Source organism: Mus caroli, unplaced genomic scaffold (assembly GCF_978045245.1).
Source record: "Mus caroli unplaced genomic scaffold, Mus_caroli_1 scaffold_10, whole genome shotgun sequence".
NCBI lineage: Eukaryota > Metazoa > Chordata > Mammalia > Rodentia > Muridae > Mus > Mus caroli.
This window is the reverse complement of record NW_028227265.1, coordinates 117,593,284-117,618,663: the sequence shown is the minus strand read 5'-3', so window position 1 is coordinate 117,618,663 and position 25,380 is coordinate 117,593,284. Positions and strand designations below refer to the sequence as shown.

Below are 25,380 nucleotides of genomic sequence, written 5' to 3'. Positions count from 1 at the left end.
CACAGGGTCATAGACTTCCCATCTATCCTGTGCTTTGTAGCAGTCCTCAGAGGGAGTAGGAGGATAGCCCACCCATTCTTTCTGGTTCTTGTTCATTAACACTGTAGCCTGAAACTTCATTGTGAAAAACTTTCTCTTGGTTCTTGTAGTAAATACTGAATTTTATTGACTAGGTGATGCCTCCTTAGGTTTAAATAAAGAAGAGAGAAGAGACTTTAGAAATTCCATGCTTTGCTGTTAGATTGTAAGCTCCTGTGCTGGCCGAGCTTACAGGTGTGCTTTCTCCAAGGGTTGGGGGTCAGTGGTCACTCTTGACCACTTTGTATCCTTGCCCAAACTCTAGATTTTCCAGGCTTAAATCACTGCTACCACGGATACAAAGTGTCTCACAGCTTAGACTCCCGGTCCCCGGCTGAGTCTGCCTGTGGAAAGGATGGGTCTCAGCCAGAAGCACTGGGCTCCTCTGTTTACTTACACTTAGGGAAAGAGAGTAGTTTCTTTCTCCACCCTATAGGCAGCGCTCCTCCATCCAGAGAGAATGCCTTCTGTTTGTCATTTCTCTCAACTGTGTGCGAAAACTTGACGGTGAGCTACTGCATGAGCATTTAGGCAAGCAGTCCCATGGTGGGGAACTCAAGGGTAAAGCTTGGCTTTAGGACCTGTAGCCTGGAAATGTTGGGTATGGAAATAGTCTGAGAGCCTGGTGCTATGAGATGGTAGTGGGAGGAAGTGTGAGCAGAGAATAGGAGAGTCAGAGAGAGACTGGACAGGTGCCTCCTCACACTCAGAGGGATAGAATTCCTCTGCTCAGTGACCAGAATTCACACAGCAGGATTATTACAGGGAGGCAATAATGGAGTATCTGGGGTGGAAAGGTGGCAGTGTCTTCCATCCTGACCCACAGAGCCAACAACACCCCAAGATCAGTGGATCCATCCCCTCTCTTCCGCCATTACAAACAGTGGCAGGTAGACTTCCCTATCCCAGAGAGCAAGTAGGAGACATGCACATGGAAGCCCTGCTAGATACAGACAGATGGACGACACAGAACACTGCTGCTTCCATGCCTTCTCCCGGGAGCGTGGGGAAGCTGTGGATGGTGGCAGGTGGCAGCATCCTAAGCATGGACCACTTACAGGTGTGCTGCAGGCCCAACAGGAGTCTCTTGCTGAGTGAATCTTTTCTCCCGTGTGTCTGCATCCGTGTTGGTTGTTTAGAAGCCTATCACCTGCCACTGTTTTAGCTGTGGAATTCCCAGAACTCTGGGTCTTGGTGTTTTGAGCCTTATATGCCTGCTAACATTTCTCTAATTCTGCTTGTGGAACATTTTATATTTATGACCCTATGAAGCTGTAGGTGTAGCTGAACTTTTCCTGGCACTGCCGAGTGTACTTTCTCAGATGCTTGCACTCCAGCCTGGGAGACTGGGGTGGGTGAAAGAGTGACCTTGGGTTCCCAGCGTGAGGAAGTGGTCTGCTCCTCAGCAGTGTTCTAGGCCCGCCCTTCACCTCCTCTCTCGGGTTGGTGTTTAGGGGAGGCGTTGGCATGTAGGCCTGCTGGGATTGTTACCTTGGCTTTGACCAATAAAGTCTCCTTCTACTTTTTTAATTGCAGAGAAGCCTGTGTCACCCAAATCAGGGACCTTGAAGAGCCCTCCCAAAGGGTTCGATACGACTGCCATCAACAAGAGCTATTACAACGTGGTGAGTAACTGCAGACAGCGTCTCACGTGTCCTAGAACAGGAAGGCGTGTTCTGCACAGACAGGACTGCAGTCTTGTCACAGTCAGGTGCTGTGGCTATTGAGTGTTTAAAAGTAAGTCTTAAAAAGGTGAAGTGCATGACTTCAAATCCTTACATACTTCAGGTGCCAGTGGGCCTAGTTGGAGTAGATTAGATATCCTTTAGTTTTATATGTTCTGGTTGGTTTTGTTTTTTTGCTCTTGTCTTTCTTGAGATCACTGTATCTGTATCAGTGTCCATGGAGTTAGAGGCATTACTTAGACCAGTGCTTCTCAATTTGTGAGCTGTTATTCTTTCACAGGGGTCACCTAAGACCATTGGAAAACACAGATATTTACATTACAATTCATAACAGTAGCAAAGTACAGTTATGAAGTAGCAACAGAATTCTGTGGTTGGATCACCACAACATGAGGAACTGTGGTAAAGGGTTGGGAGTCACTGCCCTAGAGTATCTGACCAGTAGAGAGCTGTTATTTATTTATTTATTTATTTAAAAAAATCTTTTAGATCTTCTTTAGACCTTGGCTCGCTCACTCTTTCTTTTTTTAATATTTATTTATTTTATTTATATGAGTACATTGTAGCTGTCTTCAGACACATCAGAATAGGGCAGCAGATCCTATTATAGACGGTTGTGAGCCACCATATGGTTGCTGGGAATTGCTCTTAACTGTAGAGCCATCTCTCCAACCCAACCAGACAGGTGTTATTTATAAAGTAGTGCCCTTGACTCTCCTGCTGTGGTTTTGCTGGCCTTCAGCTGCCTAGCTGAAACTCTGACATGTGATAAGTGCTGTCAGCTGTCAGGTCAGGTTCTTGCACCTGAAGCTTGTCCCTGTGGTGTGCACTCAGCTCTTGACTGGATGTCCTGATGCTGGCAGCCTAGCTAAGGTGCTGATGGTGTGGTGCTGATGGTGTGGTGCCGTGGAAGGGGTATTTGTGCTGGCTCTTATTGTCCTTGCTGCTTAGCCATGGAGTGGTTGGGAGATGAACTGCTGGCTGTCGGAGGATTGACCTGCAGTATGCTGTTGATACTGCTAGCATTGGCCTTGCATGTGAAGAGTTTGCAATTAGCCTCTGAGTGCCTGCTGAAGTCCTGTAGAGGTTTCCACAGTACCAGGCAGCACATTTAGAAACAAAATGCATGGCAGATTCTATTTGTAGGCAGGTATCCTGGTGGTTTCTGAGTATGTTCATGAGATCCTAATCTAGTGACTGGATCATGCAGTTATAAGAGGCATGCTTATGACATGATCTACTTTGTCTGAACTTGGTGTATCCTGACAGTGAAACTACTGGCTCCACCCAGAGCATGATGATGGCAGGCTCTTTCCCATGAGGATCCAGCAAGGACTTGGATGCCCTACTCCAAGACCCTTACCAGTTTAGAATGTGTCCTCACTCGTCACTGGAGTCTGCTCACTTAGCAGCTTCCATTCTGAGCATATTGTGCTGCTAAAGGAAGTAACTGATGTCTAGTGTGGAAAGAATGCAGTGTGGCTTTCCCTTGACATACGTATGCAGACTGAGTGATAGGGCGCAGTCAGTAGTTGTGATCTACCCATGTCCGAAACAGACACATTGGAAGCTGGGAGACACTCCTGTGCTTTCTCCTATGTTCCTGAGTGGCATTGGGCTTATCCTCTGCTCCTGCAGCCTCTTGAGTGCTGGGCCACAGAAGACAGAGACTAGTGCAGACACTGCCAGCCCAGGTCTTGCTTCATCTGATCTTTTGCCTTTCACTTTGGTCAAGATTTCTTTTATATCCCACATCTCTAGTTACTTTTCTGTTTCTTTGAAAAGACACTATGACCAAGGCAACTTGCAAAGGGAACTCTTTCCTGGGTTCTCAGTTCCAGAGGGCTACAGTCTGTGATTATCATGGTGAGGAGCATGGTGGCAGGCAGGCAGGCACTGGGGCAGCAGCTGAGTGCTTACCCCTGATCCTCAAGAAGGAAGGAGGGAGAGAGGGGAAGACGGGGAATGAGAGGAAGAGAGAGGGGGAAAATGGGGGAGGAGGAAGCTCATACTAACTGGCATGGCCTTTTGGAACCTTAAAGCCTGCCTGCCCCCAGTAATACACCTTCTTCAACAAGGCCATCCCTCCTAAACCTTACTGGGGACTGAGCATTCAGATAGGAGACAGTGTCGGACATACTCATCCTATGGCTTTGGGTGTCTGACAGGTGAGCTTTAAGAGACCTGCAGCAGGAGTTCCTGGCTCTCCTGGGAGTGCCTCACTTCTTGTGTCCTAGCCACAGTTTCTGGGGAAGTTGGACACCTGCCAGCTCCTGCAACACATTTTCTCCCTGCTGTTTCTGTGTAATTGCTTGTGCTATGTGGGCCAGGATGACACGGGCTGCAGTTTCAGGTGGCATCAGGAGCCCAGCATGGTGAGTGAGGGAGTGAGTGACTTAACCTAACCCCAGGGAATGCCAGAGACCTCCTGACTTTAAAAGTCCCTCAAAGAGAAGCCTCGAGTGATAGTGTTGGTGGCGGGGTGTGTTAGGTGATGGGTAGGCAGCGTTTCCTACTACCTAACTCAGAATTGTCATAACCCAGGAAGGTTCCTTTGTATAAAAGAAGGAAGCAGGGGGGCTGGGTGTCTAGCTATGGACAGTAAGCTGCTTAGCTGGGGCTGGAGTACAGCTGTGCCTGAGTCTACATAACTAGTACCTGACTGAACAGTGCAGAGGAGGTGTGGGTGTGGGTGTGAGTGTGGGCAGCTGTGTCCCTGAACACTACTCTTTTGACATGAATTCTTTGGACCCACTTTTGCCTGGTAAATCTTTTTTTAAATGTTATTTTCCTTATTTAAAAAATTTATTTTTATTTTATGTGCATTTGTTTTTTTTTTTTTCCCCCTGCATATATGTCTGCGTGAGGGTGTTGGATTTCCTTGAACCAGAGTTACAGACAATTGTGATGGGTGCTGGAAATTGAACCCAGGTCTCCTAGAAGGGCAGCCATTGCTGTAATATCTGAGCTGTGTCTCTCAGCCCTTTATCTGGTCAAACTTTAACATTTGGAAGAAATATCTCTCCCAAACCTAGTAGAGTCCTGAGTTAGGAATACTGTAGTAAACCTATTTGCTTTAAAAGGTAGATATTAAAGCACACTTGTCTGTCAGTTAATTAGGTTCTAGGTGTCAGGAGGTTATTAAAGGCAAGTGTAAATCAAGATATTGTCTCAGTTTCTTTTCCTGTTCTTGTGGTAAAGTGCCTGACAAGAGCATCTTAAGGGCTTATTTTGGGTCACAGTGTCAGGTTCCAGCCCATGTGGTGGGCAAGTGAGAAAACAGAGGTAGAAGCAGCTAGCCATGCTGAGGTCTGTCGGGAGGGAGAGTAATGAATGCCTGTGCTTATCTCATCTTTCCTCATAGATAGCCTAGGATCACAGCTCAGGGAATGGTACCGCCCAGAGTGGGCAGGTCTTCCCACTTCCTTAGCCCAGTCATGATTATCACCTTTTGTCAAGCCCAGAAGCTCATCTCCCAGGATGACAATTGAGAGTAGCCCTCACACAGCTCAATCAGTAATGTTAGAGTGGGTCCCTGCTGTCCCCTAGAGGTACAGAGCCAATAGGAGCCTTTACAGCTGCTTATTTCACCACCACTTCCTTGCTACCAGAGCACACAGACTGCTTGTCAGACACTAAATTGTGACTAGAGTCCAGCTTAGCAATTCACATTTTGAAAATTCAGATAGACTGGACTGGCAGTGTAGATATTAAAGCACACTTGTCTGCCAGTTATGTAAGCTCTAGTTGTTAAGAGGTTATGAAAGGTAAGAAAATCCTGTGGAAGCATGGGCCCCTGAGTTTGGATCCCCAACATCCATGTGGAAGCCAGGTGAGCGCCAGGGAGATGAGGCAGTTGCTCCCTAGAGCTCCCTAATGAGGTAGTCTCCCTGGCTGAATCCGTGAGTTCCAGGTTCCTTCCCAGTCTCAAAAAACTAAAGTAGAAAGTGATTTAGGAAGACTCACATATGTGCACACATGCACACCCACACAAACACACAAAAGACTGAACTCTATGGAGGTGTGTGGTAGGGGTGGTTGGCAGAATGGAGACTGGGACAGGATAAATGTGCCATTTCACTTGCCCTTGTAAACCAGGCTTGTATTGTGAACATTAAGGTTTAGTTTGGGAGGATCTTAAGGCAGTGACCTAATGCCTTGTGTTCTTGTATGTTAGTCAGTTATTTTATAGATGTTTCAACTTTTTTACAGTGCTGAGGATGGAGCCCAGGGCCTCACAAAGGCTAGGGAGGCCGTCTGTCACTGAGCTGCACCTCCAGCTCTGTAGATTAGTTACTTCTAAGGGACACACAGGACATCTCAAGTCTGAGATGCCAGTGTTCCTTTAACTGCCTCCCATGAAGACAGCGCCTGTGTCTGCACAGTGTGGGAGTTGGTTTGTTTCAAGGCAGAAGGTCTTAGGGACGTTTGTGTGGCTGCTGAGGGTGTCCGCCCTCCTGGGTGGCACTGTTGTATGACTGGACAGCGCTGTGTCTCGTGACTCAGAGCCAGCCATGCCGCCTGAGACTTTTTCTTTGGCCTTCTTCAGCACTGTGGGTCACAAAGTCTGCATCTCTCTGAGCACAGCTATGTTCTGGGTTCCCAGGCATGGTGTGATGGAGCTGTGTCCACTGGGGTGAGGTCCATGGGGTCCTGCAGCAGCCAGCATGTACCTGAGGCGCAGAGAGGAGGAGAGGTGAGGCTAGTGACTGGCAGACTTAGGCCAGGTAGGGTGATGAGGCTACCTAGGTCAACAAGCACTTAAGCCCCCTGGGCGAGGGTTGGTGGCACTGTTGTAGGCAGGTGAGTGGGTATGTGGCTCTGTGTTCCTGTGCAGACACCAGTGTATCTTGCCTGTCTTCTGGGGAGTGTGGAAGACTCAGTAGGTATCTGCAAGTAGTATGTGGTACTGGTCAGTAGTTGGAGTGGAGCAGCATGGTGAGCTTGCTTCTGTGGGGCCGTGGGTAGCCTTGTGGCATTCCCTTGGGAAGCCTTGGTGTGCATCTGCACAGCTGTGTTCAGGCTCTGACTGAGGAAGGCACAGTGTCCTGGGGTCTCTGCACCAGGATTCTAGCAGGGTTCTGCGTTTGCTCATCACCTTGAGAGTGTGTTAGGTTCTGAGGGTGGGTCCTGCTCACGTCCCCAGCTGTCCCTCCTCCCTGAGCTGCAGCATTGGCCTAGAGCTTCCCGTACACATCCTGGGACGATCCTTTTCTCTTCAGACCCGAGGTTGCTGCTTACTGCCCTCTTGTTCTGTCGCTTTTTGAGAACGGTGTCTGGTTTACGTGGCTGTCTCCTGAGCGGTGTCTGTAGTCAGTGTGCTTCTGTCACCAGACCTTTGGCACTTGGGTTCAGTGAGTGTGTCATAGCAGGACATTGTCAATTTGGGTGCACCATCTAGATTTCCCCACAAAGGAATGAACTGCCTGCATAGTCCCTCCCCCCTCCTGGCTGTCTCCCAGCTGTCTCCATGAATAAGTCCATTCAGGAGGAAGCTAGAGTTAGGCATCCACAGAGACAGAGCCTGTGGTGTTTCATCTTGGGGTTGAGTGTGTAAGCTGCTTGTGACTCTTCATCTACTTAGGGCTCCTTAGAATCTACAGAGACAGCACTGAACTGAAGAACAGTCAGATGGTGCATGTTAAGTTCAGCTCAAGTGTTAAACTCAGGCAGATACACCAGAAGTCATGGTCATACAGGGAAGTACCATCCTGACCACCCCTTGCAGTCCGTGACGAGTTACTGGGCGTGTGTGGGCTTTGTGAGGCAGCAAGTCTATACATGCAGGACATGCTCAGAATGTGCACACCGTGTGACCAGTTAAAATAGCCCTGGCTGTCCAGAGGGTGGGCTGGAAAGGGACTTCCCTCTCTGGTCGGGGGACCCTGTATGTAGATCTCTGATTTCCACCCTGTAGGCCTGGAGCTGCCCTATGGGGCCTGTGACAGAGGGACCCACTGTCACTTTTTGGCGTTACAGTTCACCAAGTGTTGAACATGGAAGGAGCTAACTGCTTTGCAAAGGAAACTGTGTGTGTGTGTACGGGAGTGGGGTGGGGAGGTGTCCTGTGTCTTAATTTCAGTGACTTGGGCTACCAGGGACTGTGTTCTAGTTCTTGCTCTGCCCTGTTCCCACTTCTCTACCTGTGCCTCCCCTCCCCCCTTGTTTATTTGGAAACAGCATATGCATAGATGCTATTTGCCCATTGCTACTCATGCTGGCTTTGAACTTGCGTCTGAAGTAGGGCAACCCTTAAATTTGTAATTATCCTATCTCAGCCTTCTAAATGCCTGAAATGACAGGTGTGCGCACCAGGCCAAAATAAAGGACATGTTTTCCAGGGATTAAAGACTACTGTGCCCTTGGTTAGTTCTAGGTGCCAGGACAGTAGTCTGTTGTTTGGATGTCAGTGCTTGTGGCTCTTGGCTTAGGAAATCCATACCTGCTGTCCTGCTTGGTCAGGTGCCTATGGTGTTGGAGGTTTCTGGTGGGAAGCATTTGTTTAAGTTCAACTGTTTGGAATAGTGTTTGTCTGGAAATTTTAGGAGTTCAGTAGTTTTTGCTAAATTTGTTATACTAACATATGCTATTTGTAACTTTTTAAATTTTAGAGTTAGTTTATACTTACACTGCTATCCTTGAGAAGAATAAATGTCTAAAGACTTGTTTTCATAGGCCTTTCTTTTATCTTCAGTGCATGTTGTGTGGGGGATGATCCAGGCATCATCACACTGTCTGATCAAAGTCTCTGTTTCCCACATGTTTAGTTCGGTTTTTAGATCCAGTCAAGGATAAAGTTCATGTATTAAACTGGAATATGTCTTACATGCATGTTAAGTCCATACCTCAGTGCTTGGAACTAGAACTTTGTGCGATTCTGGAGTTTGGGGAATATTTGCATAGATTTCCGTGGTTTGAGGATCCCTAAACTCAAACTCTGAAATGGTCCACAGTGTAAACCCACAGCATCACGGTAGTGCTCAAAACCTTTAATAGTCTTGGTCACTTTGGGTCTGGGCTGTTTTGCTTCGGGATGCTCACCTGCATACAAGAACGAGTGGGTTTTATCTAGTTCAGTGAGCTTCAGCTACTGTGCTGACCCGGGTAGCCTTGTGCCCAAATTAGAATTCAGAGCCAGTCTGTCTCCTACCCTCCTCTCCTGATCATTGTAGGTTAGTTTTCTGCTCTTAAACTAGCTGGGTGAGTTGTGTGTGTGGTACTTGCTGGTGGCTTTTTTTGCACCATACAGCACTTTAAGAGTCACATCTGCCCATAGATGCTTTTGAGACTGTCTACAGTCTGTTCTTTGTAATTTAAGTAGACCTGGCCTGGCTTGTCCAAGGATGGAATGCACTTTGACAAAATCTAGGTATGCCTGTTGTCAGTAAGACAAAGTCAGACCTCTGGCCTTCATAATTCATCACCTAGGGTTAGCGGTTAATAACCACAAAAGAGTAATGCCAGTAAGTGTGTTAGTATTGCATGTCAGCAATAAAGAGACTTGCTCGATGGGTTGGACTTGCTTGAGCTCACAACCTGTCAGATGCCTCTTGCCATGTGAGTGACAGCCATGTCTCACCAGGTGCTACAGAACATCCTGGAAACAGAGCATGAGTATTCCAAGGAGCTGCAGTCTGTGCTGTCCACCTACCTGCGGCCACTGCAGACCAGTGACAAGTAAGTTGGCCAGAACATGCGTGCGTTGACTGCCTGCTGGCTGGTCCCCCTGTCTGTGTTTGCAGAGGAGGGAGGAGGTTGAGGTGGTGGGTGGAGGTCAGAGTGCCCGCTTGCTGCGGGCACAGCATCGTGTTCATCAGACTAGGGCCTTCAATAACACTTTGTGGTAGGAAGTCAGACCACTGACAGTCTTCTACTTTGGTTTTTCTTGGCCTTAGGTTGAGTTCAGCAAATACTTCATATTTAATGGGAAATCTAGAGGAAATATCTTCCTTCCAGCAAGTGCTTGTACAGTCCCTAGAAGAATGTACGAAGTAAGTAAACCAGCTGAAGAGCTTACAAATACAAATGCGTTTAGTTGATATCAAAAGCATCAAGTTCAGCCGGGTGTGGTGGCGTACGCCTTTAATCCCAGCACTCGGGAGGCAGAGGCAGGCGGATTTCTGAGTTCGAGGCCAGCCTGGTCTACAAAGTGAATTCCAGGACAGCCAGGGCTATACAGAGAAGCCCTGTCTCGAAAAACCAAAAAAAAAAAAAAAAAAAAAAAAAAAAAAGCATGAAGTTTAACATAATTTTAGAATTAACAGTTCTGAAGATATAAAAAAGCTAGTTTTTTTTTTTTTTTTTTTTCTTTAAGTAGTTTTGTAGTAGAAGCTGTGAATTAGGCTGGCTGGGTTTTATGACACTTTAGCCTGGGAAAGACTTCAGGAGAGTGAGAGTTTAAGCTGATGAAGGAGGGAGCAGCAGGCTTAACCGTTTACATGCCGTGTACTATGGAGGGTAGTTTTTTCCAGTGTTTTCTTCTAGTTTTGTGTTACTCTGGCCTGCAAATAGCCATGTCTGGGTAGCATGGCTTGGGCTTGTAGAAGTAAGCTCAGGGTTACTTTACATATATTTATTTACTCTTTATAAGTAAATAATACTCTTTTATCTACTGAGTTCCTAACATGTGCCAGGCAGTAATCTCAATGTTTATTCATTAACTCCTTTAAATGACCTATCAAGGGAGGTGGGGGTTAAGATACCAAGAGTAGTGGGCTAGAATCTGGCCGGGCTCACTCCCCACAGTGGGACGTACCCATCGATTCTGAGATGATTCCCCCCACGCCCCCACCCTGCTCCCCGAGATTCTCTAGAGCTGCTTCTACCTCGCTTTTGGTGGTTGAGTGTTCTGAGAATGTGTTTGGCCATCAGCTTTCCTCTCACATACTGTTTCAGCTGACAGGATTCCTTATGATTCACTGTATTCCTGCTAGATGGCATAAAGAGTTTTCCCCATTCAATACCAGCGACACTGGTGTGGGAATGTTAACTGTGGCTTATTAATTTGCTTCTATAATAAAATGAATTCTGGGGCCAGAGAGATGGCTAGGTGGGTAAAGCTGCTTGTCCCCAAGTCAGAGGACTTGACTTCTGTCCTCAGGACCTACCTATATAAGAGACCTCTGAACAAGAGACTTCTGATCTCTCCACAGGGGCTGTGGTGTGTGCACAGACATGTATGTGTACACAGGTGTAAAAACATTTTTTTAAATAAATTTGGGCTGGCAAGATGACTCAGTGGGTAAGAGCACTAACTGCTCTTCCAGAGGTCCTGAGTTCAAATCCCAGCAACCACATGGTGGCTCACAACCATCTGTAATGAGATCTGACGCCCTCTTTTGGTGTGTGAAGTCAGCTACAGTGTACGTATGTATAATAATAAATAAATCTTAAAAAAAAATAAACTCTGAGAATCTTCATTGTGTCTTAAAAGGTTTCAAATAAGGTGTACAGAAGTTTAGAATTTCCTTGTATTTTATTATGAAAAACAACTTAACATTCTGTTAAAATAGATAATAGATCCTCACTTTGGGGACAATGGGGATGTTATTGAACTAAAATATTCAGTGTGGTAATAGTAAAAGTGTCTCGCAATAGTAAAAGCTACCCCAACACACCAGCTCTTGTTCCTTGCAGAGTACAGGCTGCTGCTGCTGCTGTTTGCCTGCATTTTGAGACAAGGGCCTGGAGTTAATAAGAGGACCTGGGTTCTGTTCCCAGTCCCCACATGGCAGTTCACGGGCATCTGTAACCCCAGTTCCAGGGGATCCAACTCCTAATTTGTGGCCTCCACAAGCAGCCATGAGGTACACAGGCATATATGCCAGCAGAACACCCATACATAGAAAAAGAAAAAATAGAGACAAGATCTTGATAAGGCTCCAGGATGGAGCTGAGTCTCTCAGTAGTCCAGGCTGCCTCTACTCATGCTCCTCCTGCCTCGGTGTCCTTTGTGAGTGGGATCATAGTGTAACCTGCAGCAGCAGGTTTCAGAGAAGTCAGGGTGCTGCTGAGATTTGGGGCAAGGCCCTAAGCCCAGCTTTAAGGTGCTTTTGTCTTGAGGCAGCGTCAAGTCTGCTGTCGGCTGGGCCTGGAGTGTGGCCTAAGGCAGAGAGACAGTAGACACAGTCCTGGAAGAGACACAGTGGGGTCTGGGGTTGGAGTTTTAGAGCCACTCTCCCCCAGTCTGTTCTGTTGAGTTGAGTCTGCTCTCTCAGACCCTCTGTAGGTGGCTGTGGCTCACGCTCCTGCAGTCTCCTAGTTCTGGTCTCACTTATGAAGTCATAGTGAAGCGCAGCCGACTGCTGGCCTGGGAGTGTGTGTGTTTCCTGTGCTACCTCTGCCTGCAGGCTGGTGTCACCTCTGCTCCCAGACACTGTCTTCGGGAAGTCTCTCTTGGACAAGGAGCTTCCCACCTGTTTCTCTTTTCTCCTTGTCTTTCTCTTGTCAAGCAGGTGTCTGGCCATTGAGTGAGTCAGTTGAAGGCAGAGAGCCTCTCAGCCCTCTCTGAAGCTTGTTCAGCTTCAGGTGGCTGTTGCTAGGATCCAACGTGAGATGCCGTGTTGTCTGGGTTAGGGCTTACCAGTGAAGTGTGGGAACCACTTCCCGCATGGACACTCACATCTGTCTGCCTTGGCCGTTCTGCCCAGTCCTACGGTTACTTCTTTGATTTGCCTGTGCTTGTGTTTTTTCCATTTTGGAACTTTGGTGTGGTGCACAGCAGTATGTCCCTTGGTCATGTCCTCTGCTTTCTTTTCTGGTTCCTAGGACTCCATTCTCCCACTGTCCAATTCTTATCACTGCTTTGTGTTGTGTTTATTTGCACTGCAGGGGATTGTTGTCAGAGCCTTAAGTGTGCCTAGTACACACTCCGCCAATGTCCTGATCCCAGCCCTGGGTCACACAAATGCTCCGTGCAAGTCCTCAGTTGTCTCAGGTTTTAGATACACTATCCCTGTGTCTTTTCTCAGGAGCAAATTATGATTTGATGCTTTCTGAACATAGCCTAGTCTGCCTTCTTTTTAGCTCCATGTCATTTTGTTAGTTTTTGCTCCTTCCTTCTTTCCTCTCCACAGTCTTCCTTGCCTACTGTCTTAGTTAGGGTTATTGTTGCTGTGATGAAACACTGTGGTCAGAAGCATCTTGGGAAGGAGAGAGGGTGTATTTGGCTTGCATGTCCTGATTCACAGTCCATTGAGCAAAGCCAAGACAGGAATTCAAACCAGGTGGGAACCTGGAGGCAGGAGTTGATGCAGAGGCCATGGAGGGTGCTGCCTGCTGGCTTGTGCATCCTGCTTTTTATAGAACCCTATAGAACCCAGGACCACCAACCCAGGGGTGAGATCACTCACACCTGATCACTAATTGAGAAAGTGCCCTACAGGCCACTCTATAGCCCAGCCCTAAAGAGGATTTTGTCATCGAGTGAGGTTCTCTCCTCCCAGATGTCTTTAACTTGTGTTAAGCTGACCTACAGCTGGCCAGCACAGCTGCTTAGAGCGGAGATCGCATACCGCAGACGCTTTACCGGCACTGATGAAGAGTTCTGGTATCAGGAGCTTTGGTCCTATTTTCTCTTGGTCAGAGTCCCCAGAGGACAGGGCGTCCTCTTTGCTCTCAGTGTGCTAGGAATCTGGTGGATGTGCACTATTGGGGCACAGCAAGGTGGGGTGACCTCAGTCCATCTGTAGCGTGGTGTCCTATCCCAGGCCTATACTTAGAGGGGATAGGCAGAGCACCAGTGGGTTCTAGTTGGCTTAAACTTTAAAATCCTGTGACCCATCACCGATGTCTGGAAGTGGGAAGAGCTGCTCCTTCCAGCCCCTTGACCTGCAATTGAGAGGAGTCTTTAATCTTGTGCTACCCTCATAACTACATGGGTAGGAAGCTTCCGGAGACAGCCATGTGTGTTACCTTCCTCCTAGTCATGTTTGGTACCTTCTAACTTTGTGTACAGCATTTGAGGCGTCAGGACATATTTTCCTCACCACACAGAGAACATGGATTTGGCTAGGTCGGTCAGTCACTGTGGCATGTCAGACCTAGCCATCTGGGCGCTGTGGAAGGTTAGCCTGTCAGCCTGTAGGAGTGATAGGGTCAGAAGGGACTGTGCAGAAAAGATCACAGAGCACCTGCCACTTGCTGGTTTCTTTCTGTCTGATGGTGTCTCTCATACCCACAGGTCTCCTGAAGCCCAACAGAGAGTTGGTGGCTGCTTCCTGAGCCTGATGCCGCAGATGAGGACCCTGTACCTCGCTTACTGTGCCAACCACCCATCTGCTGTGAGCGTCCTCACAGAGCACAGGTTTGTTGCTGAGCCATCTGGGCCAGAAGGGAAGGAAGGTGGGCAGCTCTGTCCTCTAGCTAGTTCATGGAGCATGTTCAGACACAGCAAGGATAAGTTTATTTTCCTCAAAATGAAAATGTTAAGAGCTGGTTCGTGTGGTTGTGAAAGAAAAGGGCTCTGAGGATGAGTCTTAGTTAGGGTTTTACTGCTGTGAAGAGACACCACAGCACCGCTCCTTACAAAAGAAACCTTTAGTCAGGGCTAGGTTAGAGTTTTGGCCCATTATCATCATGGTGGGAAGCATGGTGGCATACAGACAAGCTTGGTACTGAAGAGGTAACTGTTGAGTTCTGTGTCTGGATCCTCAGGCATCAGGAGAGGGGAGGGGAGAAAGGGAAGAGGGAGAGGGAGAGGCCCTGGGTCTGACCTGAGCTTCTGAAACCTCAAAGCTCAGCTCCCCTACCCTGTACACATAGACTTCCTCCAACAAGGACACCTCCAATAATGCTACTCTCTGAGCCTATGGGGACCATTTTTACTCAAGCCACTACAGGCTGGAAGGCTGGCTCATTGGGCAACAGTCCTGCTGTGCAGCATGCGAGCTTGAGTTTGGACCCAGCACCCACGTTAGAAATGAGAAGCATGGCCACGTGTAACTCCATCTCTGAGTGGCAGAGATGGGAGGATTGCCAGAGCTTGCTGACAGCTAGGCTGGCTTTAGGCTAAATGAGAGACCTTGTGTCTCAGGTTATGTCGGATAGAGAAGGATGCCCAACATTCTTCCCTGGCTTGTTCATGTGTGCCCACAGCAGATGTGTTATGTGTCTCTCTCTCTCTCTCTCTCTCTCTCTCTCTCACACACACACACACACACACACACACCAATACAAGCAAAAGAGCAGAACAAAAGAGGACCCTTTTGAACTGTCCTTAGTCTGAGGCCTTTCCTTGATGGAGAGCCTGGAGGGAGCTGGCAACTGCTTAGGAGGTCCCTGCATGCTTAGGAGGTCCCTGCATGCTTAGGAGGTCACTGCAAGCTTAGGAGGTCCCTGCATGCTTAGGAGGTCACTGCATGCCTAGTAGGTCCCTGCATGCTTAGGAGGTCACTGCAAGCTTAGGAGTCCCTGCATGCTTAGGAGGCCACTGCATGCCATGCGGAGGCTTCAGAGAGTGCGGCAGGCATGAGAAGCAGTGCTTTGCAGGTGGAGTTCTCACTTGCACACTGTTAGCTTGAACCTCTCAGCCTGAAACAAAATCAGTGTGCAGGATTTCATGTGCTTTTTATGTGCCAGCCATTTCTTCTGAGTTGGGAAGAGATTGCAGGGTTGTTTGAAATATTTTGGGGAGGGCCCTTATGATGCGTGCTGGGAATTGAGAGCTGGCATTGTGCCAGGTGACTGAGCAAATGTCAAACAAGCTCAGGAATGGTTTCTGATGCTAAAAGAGGCACAGCATCCTTTATTAACACACCAATTTTATGACTGTTGGAAGGAACTAGGTGGTTTTGTTCATAAACAGCAGTTCAGTATTGTTCAACTCTCTTAAGGGAAAAATATTCATCAGCATCAAGATACTTGTGATTGTGCTTTTTATTTAAATAAATTCAGTATATTCTTAACTGAACATTTTGATGTAAAACTACTGAAACACAAGGAAATATGTTGGATGAGGCTACCTTGCCTGCCTGCCTAGAAATGTTGCGATGCCTAGAGGCTGGAGTGGCCAGTCCCTGCTCATAGGGTTGTGATCAGTAGGACCATGCATGTGTAGGTTACTGAAGAGCAGGCACAATAAGGGTTCATTACTTTTTCTGACCTTGGTAAGGAAAGTGAGTGGCCCCAAGCATTTCCTGCTCCTTGGTATACTCAGGCCTGTCACACTCCTATAATTGTGTGTGGAGACAGTAGTCTAGGACCACTGTGTAGGAAGAGGGGCTGGAGAGCTAGCTCCACAGTTAGAGGGGCAGTAGAAGCCACACCTTGGCACACTGTGGTCCTTCTCTCTGCCTGAGATGGGGCTGGGTCAGCCTCTCCTTCTCTTTAGCATGAAGTTTACATGCAGTTACTCTTCAGATTGACTCATTGAGCTTGCAAATTAATGACATTTAACAAAAACAGAACACAGATGCTGTGTTTATGTCTCTAAAACTCTTTAGGTATTATTGGTGGAATGAAAAGGGAGCTAAAGAGCAAGTGGTATGTCCTGTTCCATCCCCTACCCCAACACACACGCATGCGCATGCACACATACACTTGAGGAGAGTGTGTCTGGTCCTACAGGGTGGAGTGGGAACAGAAATGGCAGGGTGCGCAGTTCTGGGCAGAGCTTGACTTACCTCTGTGGGAAGGCAACAGTCAAAGCAGCAGAGCTGGGGAAATGCCTGTGGAACAGTGCTGTGCACCTCTACTCTGCTATTAGCTCAGTGACTATTTGAGTCTGTCTGAAAGGCAAGCACATCTCAAAATAACCAGGGGAAGGACTCAGATGAGGTATTACGTGGGGAGTGTCCGGCTTGCCTGCTCAACGTGGCATGCACAAGTGTGGAACGAGGGCCTTAGGACCTGCTGGGAAAGCCTGGAGCAGCGTGGTGTGGGGTCCTGAGCCATAAAGAGGAGCACCCTCCTGAGCCAGCAGCAGACACAGCAGGATGTGGTGCTTGTGTGCCCTTCTGAGGTCCCTGAGCTGTGACGGTTCCCTCTCAGCCTCCCACAGACCCCACCCCTCTCCTGAGGCGTAAGTTGGTGATTTGAGTCGTGAGTTCTTTGCCTGAACACTGAGATGCTAGGCTGTCAGTCTTGCTGCTTTTCTGTAGCTCTGATGCCCATTCAGCAGCCACACCATGCCTGCTCAATAGATTCTGTTTTGAAGCCTGGGCCTAGTTTTTGAGTTTCTAAGTAAAGTTGTTTATTCAAGTCAGAAAGCTTTGCTTTTCACAAGCTGGGTGTAGTTTATTGGTGGGAAGTTTTACCTAGAACGTACAAGCCCTGGGTTCGGTTTTGTTCTGCATTCTTAGGTGTCAGAGGGTTGTGTGTCTGAGGTTGGGTCTCCCTATGTGTATATAGTCACCAGTCAGCATTTGTAGGGGTCTACCCATGGGCACCTTTCCTTTCTGTATTGATAGTAGGCATGGCCCTAGGGGCCACTTGTGTAAGAACGTATTTTCCACTGGTTTGTTACTTCTGCTTTCCTGGCACCAGAAGACACCATGTACAGACCCTTTGGCCGTTACTCTGACTCCTTCAACTTTCCTCCCGCTCCTGTGTACTGTGCGGCTCTTTATGCCGCTGCTGCTCCTGGAGAATGCGGTCAGCTCACCAGCTCTCAGACCCCCGCCTCACACAGGTCTCTGTGGCTCAGGGACAGCTTATTGTAGCTCTTACCAGCTTGTTCTCTGGAGACCTCTGAGAGTTTATAAAGGTCTCCGTGAAGCCAGCATGCCCAGGTAAAGATGTGCCTTGCAGGGAGACTGATACTGGATACTTTTCACATGGTATGGTAACCAGCACATCTGGGGGTGTAAGGCTGTAGCCAGTGCAGTAGGCCATTTTGTTTTAGACAAAACTGGCTGTGAAACATAGATCTGCCCTGTGTTCCTAACTGGAGTCTCTTCTCTCTCCTTCCTTGCCCCTGCTGCCCAGTGAGGACCTGGGAGAGTTCATGGAAACAAAAGGTGCCAGCAGCCCTGGGATCCTGGTGCTGACCACCGGCCTGAGCAAGCCCTTCATGCGCCTGGATAAGTACCCCACACTGCTGAAGGAGCTGGAGAGACACATGGAGGTACAGCTGCTCCCTGGTCTGAGCCATCCTTAATGTCAGGCCCCTTGTGTCTGTGAAACCACCCTAGGGCTTGTCCAGAGTTTGTAACATAGTGGTTTTCAGGGAGACTTTGTTAAGTGCAGAGGTTTTCTCCTCCAGCCCTAGGAGAACGATCTGCCTTTTTACTTTCTTATGTGCCCATCTACCCAACAAGGGTTCCAGAAAGCTGCAGAGTGTAGTTTTCAAGTAGAGTAGGGTGTCCTCTCAGTGTTTAGTTGTAGGCAATAGGACCGAGTGCTGAGTGATAATGGAGACATCTATTGTATGTGGATTAACTGGACTCTGGCTCTGCCTGTTCTTAGGCTAGGGTGTGTGTGTCTGTAAACCGTCTTCACAGCTGCTCAGCTCGGCTCTGCCTTCTAGAACAGCAGGGTGCTCAGATGGCTTTAAGGACTCATGGGCCATGTTCTCCTGAGGCTTTCTACCAGACAATGCGGTTTGCTGACCCTTCTTGGCAGTTTTGTACTAAATTAGTTTTCCTCAAGTCTCTTGGCACCATAATCCTTTAATGGCTAAGCAGTCCTCAAGCTGAGAAGCTAATGGCTGAACAGTATCAAAATGTCTCCAGGGTATTTTCGATGTGAGAGTTAATCCTGTCTTTCTTTATCCAAAGGATTATCATCCTGATAGACAAGATATTCAGAAGTCTATGACGGCCTTCAAAAACCTTTCAGTAAGTGGTTAAGCTTATGATACTTTGTCTGACATTCTCATCACAGATGCGTGGTGGGTTATCGCCCACAGGAAAGATACACAGGAAACGAGTGACTTGTGACTTAAGTGCAGTTTTTATTGAGATGAAGTAAAGGACATGCATAGCAGTGTTCCAGGGCCAGGAAGTTAATTCCACTTGAGTGCACTGTAGGCAGCAGAGCCAGAGCTGAGGTGATTGGAATCCCAAAGGACACAGTGTAGTTCATGCTGCAGATGCTGGGAACCCATTTGACTCCTGGCCCCCAGGTCCAGGGTGCTTCAGTGACACCCAGGACCCCAGTGCTTGTTGTGTTGTCCAGCACACTCCCTCCTCTCAGGCCTCTCTGCTGGCAGGTGCTGATGGGGCCAGAGGGAGGTGCTCTTCTGCACTGCACTGCCCTGTACTGTACTGCGCATTCGCTTTACCATCCGTTATAGAACAGCCTATAAAACTTAGGGTGCCAGAGAGGAGTATGTGTTGCTTCTGTGACTTGGCTTACTCCTTATAGTTAAGCTGACATCCAGCTGGTACAGAGGAGTGTAGCTGTGTGAGCAGAAGCGGGGCTCTGGAAGCTTGTCTCTGAGCGCTTGTGTTCTGCATCCCTCAGGCTCAGTGTCAAGAAGTACGCAAGAGGAAGGAGCTGGAGCTACAGATCCTGACGGAGCCCATCAGGAGCTGGGAGGGGGATGACATAAAGACCCTGGGCAGTGTCACATACATGTCCCAAGTCACCATTCAGTGTGCGGGAAGCGAGGTACGGAGGCCCACCTTCACACCGCGGCTCTTTCCTACCCCTGGGATCTGGTACTCCAGGTCTGGAGGAGTGGCATGTGCTGCTGACAGTGTATAGGAGCCTCACGTCTGTGGTCCACTTCTGATCCTTGACAAACATGAAGAGCTTGTGGTACGGGTAGACAGTGCCCAGGAGATGGGCTGCTTGCCAGTTCCCATCCACCCAGGATCAGCTCGTTCCAGAGCCGTGTGTGTGAACTGAGAGGGTGTTCACCCAAGATTGGAAGAGGCCGCCATGTATCTCAGCGTGTCCAGGTGTCTTCTAGAGACACTAGCATGACTCTGGCTCAGGCTTCTCCTGTAAGAGTGCACTTTGGGACCTAGTGCTTCACAGCACTGGCTTGTGTGTATCCTGGTGTCTGTCTGTGGGAGTCACTGCTTTGCTGCTGGTTTGTTAAGTGACATCCCTCTCCAGTGAATGTTAGCTTTTAATGGCAGAAGAAGAAACAGGATTTTCCCTGAGTGTCCCCACCACTGGAAGAAACTATCCCATTCTCCTTTTATCATACTGACCTGAAACAGTCAGATCTTTCAGAGTATGTTCCTTAATCAAATGATTGTATGTGTGGGGGTGTTTTATCTGTATGCATGTTTTTGTACAAGGTGCATGCAGTGCCTACAGAGACCAGAAGAGGGTGTCTGGGCTCCCTGGAAATGGAGTTACAGACAGTTGTGAGCTGCCATGTGAGTGCTGGGAATTAAACTAGGGTCCTTTGGAAGAGCAGCCAGTACTCTTAAACCACAGAGCCATTCCAGCCCCTTAATAAGTGATTTATAAGTTTTTTGTTAGATAACTGTACAACATTTCCCAAAGTGCTAAGTCTCTGTAACAATAGTCGGTGTCACTCCAAAGAGAGTTAGAGTTGTCATTCCCTCAAAAGGGATCTGCTGGCACTCACACCTGTGTGCCTCCAGGAGAAGGTTTCAGCATCTCCTTAGAATAGACACCTTCCCTATCCCTGCTAGCCTTTCAGTGGATGTGGTAGTGTGAGGAACGTGCTTGGGAAAGCTGTTCACTTACCCACATCTGAAGGCAGTGGCTCATGCTGGAGGACTCACGCCTGTCTGTCTGTCCTTCAGGATCTCTGGGCTCCTATCTCTTAGATGTGTGTTGGCTTTTGTTACTTTGAAGCAAATGATTTTTAGTGTACAAGAATTATTTTTTATATAAGCTGGAAAGGTTTGCCAGATAGATGAGAGCAACATTGACTTAATATTTTGTCCTACTTTCTTGTAGTTTGAAGAATCCACCGGTCCTCAGGCCTCATTAGCATTTTCTAAGTTCTTTTTTCTGGGCCACGCGCAGACAGTTACCAATTAATATTCAAAGACACTCCACACGAAGATGGAGAGGGCTCAGTGGTTATGAAGAGTGGATGTTCTTCCCACGGACCTGGGCTTGATGATCAGCACACACATGGCAACTCACAACCATCTGTAACTCTAGTTCCAGGGGGTCCCACACCTTCTTGTGGTGTTTGGGCTCTGTTCACATGCAGGAAGACATCACACATATAAGCAATACAAAGAAATATATCCTGACCTTTTACCTTTTCTTTTCTTTCCCCTTTCTCCTTTCCCCCTTCCTCTCCCTCCCTCTCCCTTTCCTTTCCTTTCCTCTCCTCTCCTCTTTCTTTTTTTTCTCTCTCTCTTCCTCTTCTCTCTCTCTCTCTGTCATTCTTTCATTCTCTCATTCTCTCTCTCTCTTTTTTCACAGGATCTCTGTTACATAGCTCTTACTGTCTTAGAACTCAATATATAGACCACTGGCCTGGAATACACAGAGATCTGTCTGCCTCTGCCTCCCATGTTTTGGGATTAAAGGCTTGTGCCATCATACCTAGCTAAATAAACCTTTTTTTTTTTTTTTTTTAAGTCTTACAAAGAGCTCGCAAGCTCGGGGCTCTTGAGTCATTTAGTTACTTTGTGTTTTGAAAATTAGTCTTTGTGGTTACTCTTTCTGGTTATAGTTCTCCAACTATGCTAAGGTTTAATGTGGACTTGGTTATATTCTGGTGGCATTTAATATTGCTCATCTAGTTTGGTAGAAATCTCAAGTAGAAATAGGGTCTGAGGTTCCGTGGGATCTTGTATAAAGATTTGTGCACACATTTATGAACAGATTCTTTTTACTATTAGGAGAAGAATGAGAGATACCTCCTGCTCTTCCCAAACCTTCTGCTCATGTTGTCTGCAAGTCCCAGGATGAGTGGTTTCATCTATCAGGTAAACACAGCTACACTGATTGTAGTTTTTGTTTGTAGTGAATGTGGCAATTGTTCTCCTTTGAATTGAATGTATTAATGTTGGACTCGCCTGTGTGTGCCACGTGTGGTACCGTGTCGTGGCTCTGTGTTCTTCTCTGTGTGTTCACGTCTGTTGCTTTTTTTGATGTGACTGGAGAGCAGTAAACAGCCCACATCCATCTCTCACTGACCGCATTGTCCTCTGCAAAGCACATTGCTTCTCTGGGCTTTCATGTTCCATTCTGCCCAAGGTAGGTTCAGCTAGGTGCTGTGGGCTAAGGTCTTCAGCAAGGGGTAGAACATCCCAAACTCTGGACTTGGAACCTGATCATTTTACCTTAGTAAACTGTTAGTAAACTTTCTTTTAGTGTCTTGGTTTGTCACCATTTCTTGGAGAACATTTGAGAGTTGGTTGTAGGAGAGAGTGTGAGGGACTCTTGGTGGGGACATTAGGTAGGGTCTGGGGGATGCTCTCAGTGATCCTGTCTCAAGGGCTGGCTAGCCTCCACATACTGTTCTAGTGGATGTTGCTGCTTCACTTTCAGCTGGCTTTTCTCTGATGTGTGTGTTTTATGTTGTACTGTGGAAAGTAGATGTGGCTTGGTCTGTCCCTAGGAGGGTTAGTCACCACAGGTGTCCCAAGGGAGCCTTTACAGATAGATGGCCGAGCAAATATGCATGGGAAGAATCAGAAACCTGAGGCTTCCATTGGTGAGACCTTCTGGGTGGCTGAGGTGCCCAGGTGGCAGCTCCCTGTTGAGAGATGCCTGTTTCTGGCTCCATTCCATACCCTAGAGCCCCAACCTAGGCTGGCACTGGTGCAGGGGCTGTCTGCTGTTGCTGCAGCATGCCCCTAGAGATGCCATCTCTGTACCAGGGTCATCTTTGTTCACAGGAGTATGCTGATTAGCCCTGTGGTGATCATCACCTCCAGTGCTTGGAGGCTAAGGCAGAAAAATCAAGATTTTTGAGGCTGTCTTGGGCTACATAGCAAGATTCGTCTTAAAAACAGAACCTCCTTGGCTTTGGGGATGGCAGCTCTGGCAGTGGGACTGCGGCTCCATGGCTGAAGATAAGAGGCGGCTGCAGGGAAAGTGCAGCCAGCACTCCTCTGTGGGGCTTCTTGTCCTCAGCCACTGAGGGGTTAGGCCTCTGTTGCGCTTTCAGCCTGGCCCTCAACTGTTTGGACTGGGTGACTTGTTTGTTTGGTTTGTGTTTTGCCTGGAGTAGGGCACAAGATAGGGAAACCGTCGTTGATAGTTTTCCTCGTTTGCTTTGGACCTCTGTTTATACATCATAAGCAGTTTGACTCCCATGTCCCGGTCACAGTTCACCCCTGAGAAAAGTGCAGGACAAGCAGGAACGGAGAAGGAGAATAAGAAGGAGTGCCCTGCTGCCTGCCTTCCCCTGCTGCGCCCCCCCCCCCCCACGCCTTTCTAAGATTTTGAAGCCTCTGCCCAGAGGTGGCATTTTGCATGGTGGGCTGGGCCTCCTGCTGTCAATCACTAATCAAAAGTACCTGGGCAGGCTTGTCTGTGGGCCCCTGGAAGGCTGACAGTCCCTCTGTTGGGCTTCTCTCCTGCTGGTAGCTTTAGCTGTATCAAGTGGACAAAACTCATCAGCACAACTCCTGTCTCCTGTCTGATGGTGAAAAACCCTGTTCTCTTTGTAAAGATGTGGCCTTTGGCAGCTGGCTGTCACAGTTTATATGGCCCAGGGAAAGCTGTTGCCTGCTGGCTTTTACTGTTTAAATGAGCTTTGTCTCCCTCTGTTTTTCTCAGCTGGCATTTCCTGCTTCATGGAGAATCCCTCCCATTTTACAGACAGACTGACTGCCACTTGGGCACCCTGTGGCATCTGTTTGACATCGCGGCTTATTTCCTGTTTGAATTGTCTCTCTGTGTATTCTTGTCTCTATTACTCATCAGCTGGCTCTTCAAACTCCTAACTCCTTTCTCTGTGAGGCAGTGAGTTCTCTGTCATATGCCGTTAAAGCAGACACTGTGCACCCTGGCTCTGTCTTCTGTCTTCCACTCATAGAATCACCCATTGGGTCAAGATCCTGCTTTGGTTCAGTTTGGGTTCTTGATCTGGTTTGACTGTAAGGTGTCCTTTAAGCTCTTTTGTATACTTTAATTCTGCTGCCACGTGTGAAGTCATTTAATGTGTGTGGTCCCTTCTTTATTAGGAAAACATTGTTTTGGGGGGGTCTTTTGTAGGGAAAGCTGCCAACAACAGGAATGACAATCACAAAGCTTGAGGACAGTGAAAACCATAGGAACGCATTTGAGATATCAGGTAATGTATCCACACTGTGCCAGCGCCATGTCCTTGAGTGAAGAGCCTTATGTATGTCCGAGGGTGTGTGAGGTGGCTTTGGGTCCTGGGTGTGTACATGTGCTTATGTGCACTCACTGTGCCCCTCCTCTCTAGGGAGCATGATTGAGCGGATTCTGGTGTCCTGCACCAGCCAGCAGGACTTACATGAGTGGGTGGAGCACCTGCAGAAGCAGACGAAGGTCACGTCTGTGAGCAACCCCACCATCAAACCCCACTCGGTGCCATCACACACAGTAAGGCAACATGACTTCCATTCGCCGCTCTCACAGTAATGGCCTGTTTTGAGGCTGTCAGTGGATGCAGGATTCTAAACCCTGGCCTCCTGCTCCTGTAGGTGTCACCACAGAGCAAGCTGCCCCAGGCACTTGGTGTCTACTCTCCTCAGTGCCGCTTAGAGCTACCTCACAGTGTTCCCACTGACCCCAGAAGCCACTAGCCCCGCCAATGATGGTTTTCTTTGAGAATTTTAAACTTTATATATGTCATTCATAAACAGAAAAGCAAAAGGGAAGTGCCGAGGGTGTTGAGAAGGCATCCGACACAGTTCCTGATTTCCTTTAAGGAGCGGCAGGGGTCTCTGTTGGGAGAGGTCTTTCTTAGCTCGGAGTTCAATACCCAGAACCCACAGCATGCACTGAGTACATTGGCACACACCTGTGCTCCCAGCACTCGGGAGACGGGCAAAGAGTCTGAAATTTAGGGTCATCTGTGGCTTTGTGTTGAGTCCAGCCTGGGCCACCTGAGAACCTGACAGAACAGAACAGAACAGAGCACCATTTATTTTTCCCCTGATGAGATGAGAACTCGGCGGCACTTTGGTTTCTTAGAGGTACAGATTTCAAAGCAGGTTAGCATTTGTGTGTAAAGTTTGGCCTTTGTAAAGACTTGGCAGACCTTTAGCAGTGAGCTTTGATGGCACAGTTTGTGGATATGGATTTCCCTTCTCCGTGTGCCTTTTGGGATACTTTCTATTGCAGAGGTCGTTTTTACCATCTGTGCTGTCATGTAGAGGGTCACCATAGTTGCCACGAGCACACCTCTACCACGGGGTTCACTGTCCACTGTTAGTACCAGGGTCCAGTTTTCTGGTCTTGCTGTGCTGTCTTCACAGTTGGAGGTTCAGATACCGTACTGTGTTAGCTACTACCTCAGTCCATATGGCTATGCTCCATAACTTATTCTTACTTCAGAAGGTCCTGAGGAGAAGGCTGGGAATTGGGGGTGTGGCTCAGTGGTAGAGCATTTGCCTGATGTGCAAGGTGCTGGGATCGATCCCTGGTGACACCAAAGTAATAAAAAAGAAAACCACTTAGCTTCTGTGGGGCTAAGTTTACCCCAGGGACATAGGCTGCCTGGGTGAGTATGTGCAGAACAGCCTGAAGCGAGGCTGCCCACACCTGTCACGGTGACTGCTGTATGTGTGGGCTGCCATCTCTGTTTAGT

General features: G+C 48.1%; 1 protein-coding gene across 5 annotated transcripts in view; it reads left to right on the top strand.

Annotated features, from left to right (window-relative positions):
- The window catches only part of Arhgef7 (Rho guanine nucleotide exchange factor 7), a 106,744-nt gene that overhangs the window by 63,578 nt on the left and 17,786 nt on the right, over nucleotides 1–25,380 (top strand). For 4 of the 5 annotated variants that reach the window (XM_085844208.1, XM_085844206.1, XM_085844207.1 and 1 more), the window contains 10 exons: nucleotides 1,615–1,703; nucleotides 9,346–9,440; nucleotides 9,659–9,754; nucleotides 13,945–14,067; nucleotides 17,688–17,826; nucleotides 18,479–18,538; nucleotides 19,167–19,313; nucleotides 21,491–21,577; nucleotides 23,817–23,895; nucleotides 24,031–24,170. In XM_085844208.1, the coding sequence (XP_085700334.1) occupies nucleotides 1,615–1,703; nucleotides 9,346–9,440; nucleotides 9,659–9,754; nucleotides 13,945–14,067; nucleotides 17,688–17,826; nucleotides 18,479–18,538; nucleotides 19,167–19,313; nucleotides 21,491–21,577; nucleotides 23,817–23,895; nucleotides 24,031–24,170 (1,055 nt within the window). Of the gene's footprint in view, nucleotides 1–1,614; nucleotides 1,704–4,822; nucleotides 6,469–9,345; nucleotides 9,441–9,658; nucleotides 9,755–13,944; nucleotides 14,068–17,687; nucleotides 17,827–18,478; nucleotides 18,539–19,166; nucleotides 19,314–21,490; nucleotides 21,578–23,816; nucleotides 23,896–24,030; nucleotides 24,171–25,380 lie in introns of those variants that run through there. The other variant, XM_085844210.1, reaches the window with a different exon arrangement.